This window comes from Heterocephalus glaber, unplaced genomic scaffold (assembly GCF_053883595.1).
Source record: "Heterocephalus glaber isolate CG9 unplaced genomic scaffold, H.glaber_assembly_v1.0 deba00000594, whole genome shotgun sequence".
Taxonomy (NCBI): Eukaryota; Metazoa; Chordata; class Mammalia; order Rodentia; family Bathyergidae; genus Heterocephalus; species Heterocephalus glaber.
The window spans coordinates 10,492,660-10,503,563 of NW_028258151.1; the positions used below are offsets into that span (position 1 = coordinate 10,492,660).

At 37.7% G+C, this 10,904-nt stretch overlaps 1 protein-coding gene across 7 annotated transcripts in view; it reads right to left on the minus strand.

The window, feature by feature from the left end:
- Prim2 (DNA primase subunit 2) overlaps window positions 1–10,904 on the minus strand; it is a 397,094-nt gene that overhangs the window by 385,727 nt on the left and 463 nt on the right. The window contains exons 1-2 of one of the 7 annotated variants that reach the window (XM_087204937.1): window positions 10,733–10,866; window positions 10,263–10,652 (exon numbers count right to left, since the gene is read on the minus strand). In XM_087204937.1, the coding sequence (XP_087061063.1) occupies window positions 10,263–10,307 (45 nt within the window). In that variant the 5' untranslated portion in view covers window positions 10,308–10,652; window positions 10,733–10,866. Of the gene's footprint in view, window positions 1–10,262; window positions 10,867–10,904 lie in introns of those variants that run through there. The other 6 variants (XM_087204938.1, XM_087204946.1, XM_087204947.1 and 3 more) reach the window with 6 other exon arrangements.

Below are 10,904 nucleotides of genomic sequence, written 5' to 3' on the forward strand. Positions count from 1 at the left end.
AAAACCAAAGAGTCTCAGCTCATTAATTTTGTTATTTTTCAAAACTGTTTCCATTGTCTAGGTTCTCTATGTAACTTTTAGGTCAGTTTGAAATTTTTAACAAAAAGTTCAACTAGGATTCTGATTGGAGTTGCATTGAATCTGTGATCAACTTGGAAAAAACACAACAAAAAATATCAAGTGTTCCAATCTCTCTCTCTCTCTATATATATCTCCATTTATTTCTTTAATTTTGCTTAGCAATAATATTAAATGTTTATATGTTCTAATTAGCATAACTGTATGACATTTTTTATTCTCACAACTTAATAGAGGAGCAAACCTCATAACTGCTTTAGAAGTAAAATTTTTGAATAAAACTTAATTAGAAAAGATGATATGTGTGCAAAATTTTATTATAGCACAAAGACAGAATATGATAAGATCAATGGAGAATTTACATATGGCATAATACCAAAAAACCCCAGAAAAACTAAATTTAGTCTTTGACTTATCTAGCCAATTTTAAAAAATGAAAACATAAGTGAGTGTGAATTAATAACATGAAAAACTGAACTATAAGACATGAAAAAAATTTACAAATAAAAAAGTAAGATCTGTCAAGTTGGCATTCAGCATGGATAACATTTTATTTACTATTTTCATTTATGAAGATTTATCAACTTCATAGTTATTAATCTCATTAAATAATTTCAACATTTAATAACCCACATTAAAAACTAAATCCTTCAACTTTGATCTTCCCCTTTAACAATTTCTGGCTAGAATTCTCTTTATATAAGTCTTTTATAATGTACTTGAAAAGAGTTAATTATTTCTTTTTTCTAAGTAAGTACATAATCTCAATTCAAAAGCTTTTCTTCTTTTTTAAAAAATTTTTAAAAGAAACCATCAAACAAGAACACACTAAAAATATGATTGAACTAGTCAATTAATATACTTTCTCCCAGGAACTTCAGATGAGAAAGTAGATTTTAGTTATAATAATGATTCCTTATTATTTTATTTTTCTTAAAAAAACAAATGTGGGCCGGGGATTTAGCTCAGTGGTTCTGCAGCCTGCCTCACAAGCACAAGGACCCAAGTTCCAACCCCGGTACCAAAAACAAACAAACAAACAAAAACAAAAGCAAAAGCAAATGTGTCAAATCAGTAAGAAATCAACGATAACATTATGAACATTTATATGCTGAAAATGTTCACAGTGATAACAATTCCTCCATAAAATATAACCACATGTACAAATCAATATAAGACCACTTATGTATACTAGACTGTAAAATGTCATGAAAGATAGCAGATACTTTTATGTTTAGATTGGATAAGCATTAGTTCTTAAATGTAATAGACAATGGCTTTGTTACTAAATAGTGTGTGACTGACAAATTAATCTCTCTACTCTTCAGTTTCATATTACGAAAAGGAAATAATATTTTCATAGGGTTGTTGCAAAGATTATTATTTTTAAGGCAGTTGATAAAGTTCCTGCCATGTAATAAGTAATAAATTAATGAAAACTAATTGTATTTTCATGGCAATAGTGACAGAAATGAGTCACTAGATTAATCTTAGTATCATAAGATTAATAGTTTCCTATTATTACTGTAATAATTACCATCAATTCATTTTCATTCTAAAGGCCAGAATTTGCAAACCAGCCTCCCTGAGCTAAAATCAAGATGTGACCAGGACTGGTTATTTCTGGAGACTGTGGATGAGACTCCGTTCCCTGCCTCTCCCAGCTTCTAGAGGCCACCTGCATTCCTTGGCTTGCAGCTCCTTTCCCTATCCTGAGTGCTAGCAACAGAGCATCTTCAAATCTTTCTGAACTCTACTTCCATGTCCCATCTACTTGTGTCTCTGACCCTCTGCTTCCCTTTCATGAGCACCCCTTTTGATTACATTGAAACCACATGAATACTCAGAATAATCTCCACATCTCATGATCCTTAACTATATCCCACCTGCAAAGTTCCTCTTTGTCATGTAAGGCAACTTAATCACTGGTTTCAAGGATGTGATTTTTGTGGTAGTGGTTCATGGGGCATTATTTTGCTTAACAGACACTAATGTGACACTGTATTTGCATTGAGCACAATTGTCTTTGAATTTCATGAATCTAATCCTACATCTTTTCTTCTCCTGGTTTTGTATAGACTCCTATTTGTTACAAATGAATTTCAGCCACCACCACCCAAATTAAGCTAAACACATCAGACACAAATTACTAAATTATTAGATCTATAAAATTAATGACTCTGAGTTAGCTGTTATAATTTTTTACTTTTGTAGTCTGGACCTTTAAATCTTATGTACTAGAGAGTATCAATCATGCTGCTAATGTGATGACAATACTAAATGTACTCTATAAAGCACTTGTATTGAAAACTTTAAAAGAACACTTTAGACACTATCCTTTAGCGTTTAATATGTCAGGTATATTCAAAGAAAAATATCTATCTTGATATTTTATTATTTTTGTCTCTGTACAATTTTTCACATGTATCATCAAGATTCAGTGAATCCAGACATATTATACAGACCGTAAATTACCCTTAACCAATCTCTTCTAATGAATAATTTCAACTAGAGATCTACAGCTGTTTGAATGGAAGTCTATCCCTCATATAAAGGAAAATTATGTGGATATGTAATTATATGGATATGTAAGCATTTGGCAGCTGTATTAGTCACCTTTCCACTGCTGGGACTAAATACCTGTCATACACAACTTAAAGAAGAAAAGGTGTATTTATCTGGCTCAAAGTTTCAGAGGTTTCAGTCCATGGTCAGCTGGCTGTGAGGCAGAAACATCATGGCAGAAGAGTGTGGCAGAGGAAAGCTGCTCACCTCATGGCATCTTCGAAACAGAATGAGAGAAAAGAACCCAAAGAATGGATAGTCCCCAACCATGACCCACCCAGACACATCCAGAGGTGTACTTTACTAATCTCTTAGATGTCTCTCAAGCCAATCAAGTTGTCAATCAATATTAACTGTCACAGAAAACAATATACATTTTATTTTAAAATTTTATTAGTACATGTTTGCAGGATATAACATTTATATTCTTTTTGTCAAGTTGGTACATGTACATAAGACACCTTAATTGCTTTTTTGGTATCAGAGATCAAACTCAAGACCTTCTGCTTGTGAGGCAGGCAGTGGCAAAAACAATATACATCTATTACTGCTATTACTCATGAAAATTTTTCTGGAGGAATACATAAGAAATTAACAGATATTACTTTTAAGAGTGGGGCAGGAATCAGATGGGTGCTATGGAGGGGATAGACATTATTCTTCATTTTACGCCATTTTTTTATAACCTTTTTTGCTTTTAGGTTTTTTGTGTGTTTTTTTTTGGTACCAGGGATTGTACTTGGGTCCTTGCGCTTGTGAGGCACAGGGTTTTTCTTTTTTTAATAAGACCTGTTTGTATATTTAAAAATTTAGCTCTTTACCTGTCTTGTATTGAGAGTATGTTTTCCTTAGTTGACTTTTGCATTATTATTTGAATTCAAGGTGAGTTGTTTTTGTTTTTGTTTTTTGGTACTGGGGATCCAACTCAGGACCTAGTGCTTGTGAGGCAGGCAGTGGCACCACTGAGCTAAATTCCCAGCCCAAGGTGAATTTTTGAGACAGCAAATATTTATCAAGAAATCTTTTCCCCCTTTCTACCACATGAAGGAAAACCTAGTGTATTTTTTAAAAGGCCCGAGTTTATATACCTTCCTTGAGAAAAAAGTAAAACCTTTTTGGTACAGTCTTTCAAAGAAAATTAAATTAGATCAACTCAGAGGTGGATAGACAATGCTTCTCAAAGAAAAATCTAATGGCTTTTCTGGCACGCTTCATGGGCAATTCATGGCTTCAAGGCATTAAATAACAACAGCATACCTTAATTATTATGATTACTAACAAAATCAACCATACATCTTCAAATTCTCACCAAAGGTTATAATTCTTAGATTTGAACAGCTCAGATTACCCTCTAGAGATTGTATGTTCTAAAAACTAAGGAATCTGTGCCCAGCTTTAGCAGAAGAGAGTAGGGCCTCTGGCAGTGCTTCAGCTCGTGGGTGCTGGAGGCAAGAACATTAACCTCCCTGATCCTGAAGGTTGAGGTAAAAGAATACATATGACCAAAAAACTTGGCAGAAAGGATGTGTATTTATTCACATAGATTCAGTGTACTTAGGCAGTTTACATCTTAGTGATGTTTACAAGTGAGTATCAGAACTGTCTCCCCAAGTTTTCCAAACTCTGAAAACTCCTGACAGACATAATTCTGGCAAATGATGGCTCAGATCAGAATTTGATATAAAAAATAAAGCAAGACTTCTCATTTTTCTAACAAGGCTGAGCTGATATTAACCCTCCCACTATATATGTATGTGTATATATATATATATATATATATATATATATATATATATATATATGCAGGCTTGATATGCTTAGATAAATATACACAGTAGGATAAACTTTAATAGCAACAAAAAGAACACACAATATAAATTAAAAGAAAAGAGAATTACTAGGGGCCTCAACAAGCCAGGAAGGGCCACACCTGAGGCTCAGAGCATCTTTAATGTCCCCAAGGTGAATGAAGAGATGTCCTGGTCTAGATGGATGAAAGAAGCAGCTGGAGGTGAAACACCATCATAAAGACACAGCACTACAAGAGCCACCTACCTTAACTGTGAAAAAGGAGTTAGAAAATTTCTGTCCAGGGGGACAGAGAAGCAAGAAAAAAGTTTAGTATTCTCTGGAGTTCTGAGTGGGGAAAAAAAAAATCCCAGGAGTCTTTAAAACCCCAAATCTATATCTTAAGTACGTATGGCTTCTGAATTTATATTACATGTGTGATATAAAAATTCCAAGCTGATAATTTAACATAAATGCTGGTCTCAGATCCATGAATATTCCTAAATCCTACCTTTGGCAAAAGCACATTATTAAAAAGGTGGTAACAAGCCATTATACAGGGTCTAGGTACATAGAATTCCCATAGGAAACATAGCCCCAGTGAAGATGAGTTTACACTCTTAAATTACAAACCTCACAAGAGGCATGGTGAAGGAGAGTCATCAAAAATAAAAAAAAGAGAACCAGAAATAACAGAACAATCTCAAAAGCACTAAAATAGTGAAAGCAATTGTGATGGCTGATTACTGTGTTAAAATGAGTAAGAGAAGCTCAACTAAATTGGTTCAGCAATTCCACACCCTAGGGTGAAGATCCACCCTAGGGTGGCTTGTAGCCTGGATAGTGTAAATGGGAAATGAAGAAGAACAGATCTGCTTCTGTCTCTTCAGAGGAGCTCCAGTCTTCACCTTCACCTTGGACTTCATCCCTTGGCTTCCAGTGCAGTTTTCAGCTTCTGGCAGAGACTCCTCAGCCTTTCATAGTTGATCCATCAGCCTCCTGATACAAACTCTGCAGGGAGCTCCAGACCTTCAACTGAATTGTTTGTTCTCCAGTGTGCAGACAGATCCTCTGGACTCTTCCACATCCAACTCTGTGGGTGGCCACTGTAAGCCAATCTTGTAAATTATTATATATTTGTACATCTCGTGTTATATCTGTTTCTCTAGTAAACACTGACTGATACAGCAATGCAACAAAGATTAAAAGCAAAATGAATAATTTGAATACAGGATAAAAGAACAGACATTTTAACAAAACAGAACATCTGGAAATTTAAAAAGTAGTTGCTTAAATTACAAACTCAGTGTACAAAAATTTTTTTCATTTGCTGAGTTATGGATCAAACACAGGGCCTCATGCACGCTAGGCAAGTACTCTATCACTAAACTACATCTTGAGCCCACAATGGATAAGTTTAAATCAGACTAGAAATACATGGAGGAAAAATTAGTGAACTGGAAGATCTGTCATTATACACAATAAAGTCATAAAGATAGAAATATGAAATATGGGCATTTAGAATCAACTCCTCTTAATAAGAGTTTACAGAAAAAAAAAAGTAGAAATGTGTTAGAGGTGATATATGAAGAGATATGGCTGAGAAAGACACAATTGAAGTAGCAAACCAAATACTGTAGATAAAACAATCCATACTTAGATACTACAGAACTGTGAAGACAAAGCAACCAGTGGGGGAAAAGACATCACTGGCACTTCAGCAGCTGGAGCTATGTCAACTTGGAGATTGTTCTGTACATTCCATTGCTAGTGGCTTCCAAATACTACTACTACTACGATGGTGACGTTTGAAGACTTAACTTTTTCATGGGCTTTTGCATGTGATAACTCATTAATGTCAAGTAACAACTGTAAGAAGTTCTACTATTAGCTTCAGCTTACAGATGAAACTGCATCATAGAGAAATGTAACTTGTCTAAGGTAACAGCTAGTAAGTGAGAGTGGAAATTCAAATCCAGGCATTCTGGCTCCAAAGCCTGAGTTCATAGCAAGAGCCCAATAACTTAGACTGATGCACTTAGGACATATTTCAACTCCTTTCTACTCGAGATTGCTACTACACCTCACAAATTATCAATATATCATTATTACATGTGTCTCATCTTTGAATCAATTGCCTGTTTATTCCAACTACTCCTCAATCCAATCCACTTCTTTTCATCCCTCAGGTTGATGGCAACTCAATTTTTAAAATAACTGCATGTGGGCTGGGGATTTAGCTCAGTTGTTTCGCCGCCTGCTACACAAGTGTAAGGACCCGAGTTCGATCCCCAGCACCAAAAAAATAAAATAAAATAACTGCATGAAACTCAATCACTGATTAATTTAGAAAGGACTAAACTTGAAAAGAAATAGTAATTTTGTCGAGGGCATCAAGTATTTGGTAGTATAACTAGGACAAGTATTTATTAGCATAACATGTACCACCTTTGTACATGACATAATAATTGCAAATCCAAGGAAAAGAAACTGGATTAGTTTGAATTCAGTACTGGAGGTTGATCTCAGGGCCTTCACAGTGAGCTACATCCCCAACCCTTATTTTTGAGACAACTTTCTAACTCACTAAACTGCCCAGGCTGAGCTCAAACTTCTAATTCTCCTGCCTCTGCCTCCCTGGGATTTCAGGCATGCGTCACCACCCTTGACATGAATGAACTCTTGAAAATGTATTAACTACCAGATCATTGAGTGATACATAAATAAACGTTCCAACAGATGTACAGGATGCACTCTTTGGTACCATCAGTGGAGTCTTTAAAAGTTAGAGAGCTGTCCTAACACTCCGGTTTTTCAGTTAGAGAGAGGGTCTCTTAGGACACTAAGACTTTCAACAAAAGCAAATAAATGCACTATCTGAGAAACATGTTATTTTTAAAAAATTTTCTAATAATTTCTTTATATTAGTAAGGAGTCTAAAAGTATATATACTGGTATAGATTAGCCCAAGTGGGACAAGAACCATCTCGATAAAATAAAAAGGAATCTAGAATGAATAGACTATGCCTTGATTTCCATGGGCTGGAGATATAAACAGTTCCTAACTGCTATGGTTTGAATGTGTCCCCCAAATTTCATGTGTTGGGAGCTTGGGCCCAACACAGTATAGTGTTGAGAGATGAGATATGTAGAAAGTGATTGGATCATGAGGACAGAGCTATCATGAATGGACTCATTTGCTAGTGGATTAATGGGCTATTTTGGGAGTGACTTTTCTGTAACAGTGAGCTCTCCGTAGAATGAATGCTCTGTCTCACTGGATAATAACCTCTGCCACGTTACAATAAGGCCCTCCCCATTTGCTGGGCAGATACCAGCACCATGATGTTGGATTTCCCAGCCTCCAGAACTATGAGCAAAATAAACCTATTCTTTGTAAATTATTGTTTTGTTACAGCAACAGAAAAATGGACTAAGACACTTAGTGACCACTATCCACAACCTGAGCCATTCTTGACATTTTATCTTGTTCCTACTCCAAAGCCAAGTCCCATAGATTCTACCTCCAAAGTTAAAAACAAATGCATCCACGTTTCTGCATCATTCCTGTTGGTTCCTCAGTCTATTCATCATGTCACTGTACCAGCCTTCTATTGGTCCCCCATTTTCCTCCACTCTGTGCTATCCCTAGACAGCAGCCTAAGAAATCTTTTTAAACTATCAACTGGATATTTTTATCCTTGCACTAAGTCCTTTAGTGGCTTCTCAATATCTATATAATCAAAATTGTTTAATGTAACCCACAAGGTCTTCACAATATGGCCCTCACCTCCCTCAATACTTCTTTCCATACCACATTTCACCTCACTCCTGCATACTAGGTCCTTCACTTAAAAAAAATAATTATATTCATCGTACAGGATTGGTACATGCGCATACAAATCTGATTTTTTTCCCTCCCCTTCCCTTTCTCATCTCTTAGTCCCCTTCCCTCTAGGTCCCTTTCAATTATTTAAACACATTAAATTTGTTTCCTGCCTCAGGCCATTATATCTGCTGCTGTTTTCTCTATTTAAAATCTTTATCTGCCTAGCTTTACCTAAGGTAGCTAGCTCATTTACCCTTCAGATAACAGCTTAAACATCACTTTGACAGAAGGGCCTTCTCTGGCTGTCCAATTTAAATCAGCCTCCCTTTTACATGTCTACCATACCACCTATTTTTTCATATGTCTAGTGTAACTATGTAATATGTTTATGTAAATATTTATATACTTTTTTCTTTTTGGACTCTGTGTCTAGACTATAAATTCCAAGAGGACACAAACGATACCCCTTATGTCCATCATTAAATATCCATTGCTTAGGGCAGTATTTGGCATATTTTTTAAATAGAAAAATGACTCTGTAAGGTGGATAATTCCTTATTATAGATGAGGACACTAAGATCCAGGGCCAAGCAACTTTTAAGAATTGGATCAGTATTCTGATTTCTAACTAGAAAGTATCAGACAATTTTTTTCCAGTATGGTTTGATTCCAAAGATCGTCAGACTGTTACTATGTAGACCAATTGTCTTGGTTACTTTTCTCATTGCTGAGGCAAAATATCTGACACCCAAAGTTAAAGGAGGAAAGATTTATCGTAGCTCAGTTTGTAGAGGTTTCAGTTCACAGTTGGCTGCCTCCAAGGAAGGGTGGCATGGCAAAGGAGAAACAGTTCATGGGCAGGTAGAAGGCAGAAGGCAGCCAGCAGCAAAGTACCAAGGCAGTAAGTGATGAAGGCAGTAGCCCCCTTTCTGTCTCTTATAGTCTATCTAGGCCACACACCCTTAGGGCGGTAGAACTCACACCCAGGGTGGACCTTCCCATTATCCACACGGGAAACTATTAGGAAACCAATCAGTGGACTAATTCAGTAATCACACCCCCTTAATCCCAGCATTACACACTTTAGATCTAACCACCTCTGAAAAGCCTCACCTAGGACAGCATGAGGCTTTGTGGGGACATCTAGACACAAGTCATTAATACCGAAACTGTAGTTTCTATTAGTTCTTTTCTGATGTGCACATATTCATTAACATGTATATGAGACTTGTAGTCTAGTCAAATTTTCAAAACTTCTTCCTTCAGAATATTTTTCAGCTAGCCATGGTGGCACAGGCCTATGATTCCACTACTCTGGAAGGATGAGGCAGAAGGACTGAAAGTTCAAGCTCAGGCTGGGAAATTTAGTGATCTAGTGAAATTGTCCCCCAAAAAAGTGTACTTTGTAACTTTCCTTTTACAATGTCATTTTCACTTACTTATAATTCATGATCCTCATTAGAGTGAGACAGTGAAAAAATTAGTAAGGGGCAGTATACATTTTTTGCTTGATCAGTTGAAGGTACTAGAATTAAACAATCATTTGATGACTTAAAAATTAACTGTGAGAATATTTTTCCTAAAGTAATTTTGTGCGTCTCACTTCCAGACACAGCAGCTGACCACTAGACTCCACTGCATTCTGCTTATAGACTTTTTCCCAGATGACTTAGGTCAGTATAGAAACAAGTACTTCTAATGGGCTGCCTCTTGTCTCTCTTCTGTGTTAACCTGCCCTTGTCTACAGCCAATGTGGATTCAATGAAAACAATGTATGGTTTCATTTCCCAAATTCTCATTTTTAAAATGCCCTTGGCTATTAAGTCCAGCAGGCACACTTCCCACTACAGACCTGCCCCAGGACCAGGTCCTTTGTTTTCTGGCTAGCATTTGTAACAGCTCAATAAAGTCTTTTTACTTTTTCGAAGCCTGTCTGAGGAATTCTGACACAACTATAAAAATGGACTTAATATGTACTTTGACGTCTAACTTCTACGCTGACCTGCTGGAGTAGTGTACCGCTGGAGGCCTTCTGGATTCTTCCCATGTGGGGACCATCACAAGTCCAGCTGTGAGGATTCTGCCACTTGCCTGTCAGTGCACCTGTGTTCACACTTCTGGTTGGACACGGAGACGTGCAAAGTGGCTCAGCAGAGGCCTCCTCAGCGAACAGTGCCTGTTTCCAAGATTCGACCCAGGTCACACCCCAGCAGCTCCAGCTCCTCGCCAACACGGTATTTTCCGTCCATTTTTCCTAGCCCACTTTCTTCGGAAACACTTAGGGACGACAGCAGCAGGATTCACTGCTCCCCGCGGGCCCTTTCGTCGGGGCCGCCCTCCTCCCTCTTCCGTCTTCAGCCGCACCTGCCTGCGCCTACCGGGCCCAGCGTCCCTGTCAGGAAAAGAAGTGCTCATGAGGCGAGAACACAGTCCAGGGCGGCGAGAGTCCGCTAGCTGTGTGGGGAAACCTACACGGCCTTCTTCGGCTGAATCCGCCTCCCGGCCTCTGCCGCGTAGGGGTCGGGGGGTGCTCTGGAATCCACACCGCGCGGGGCCGGGGCGCTGGGCGCGGGAGCAGCGGCGGCGAGCGTCTCCAGACGGCTCCGGAACGGGGGCGCGGGGGGCGAGACGGAGCATGCGCCGA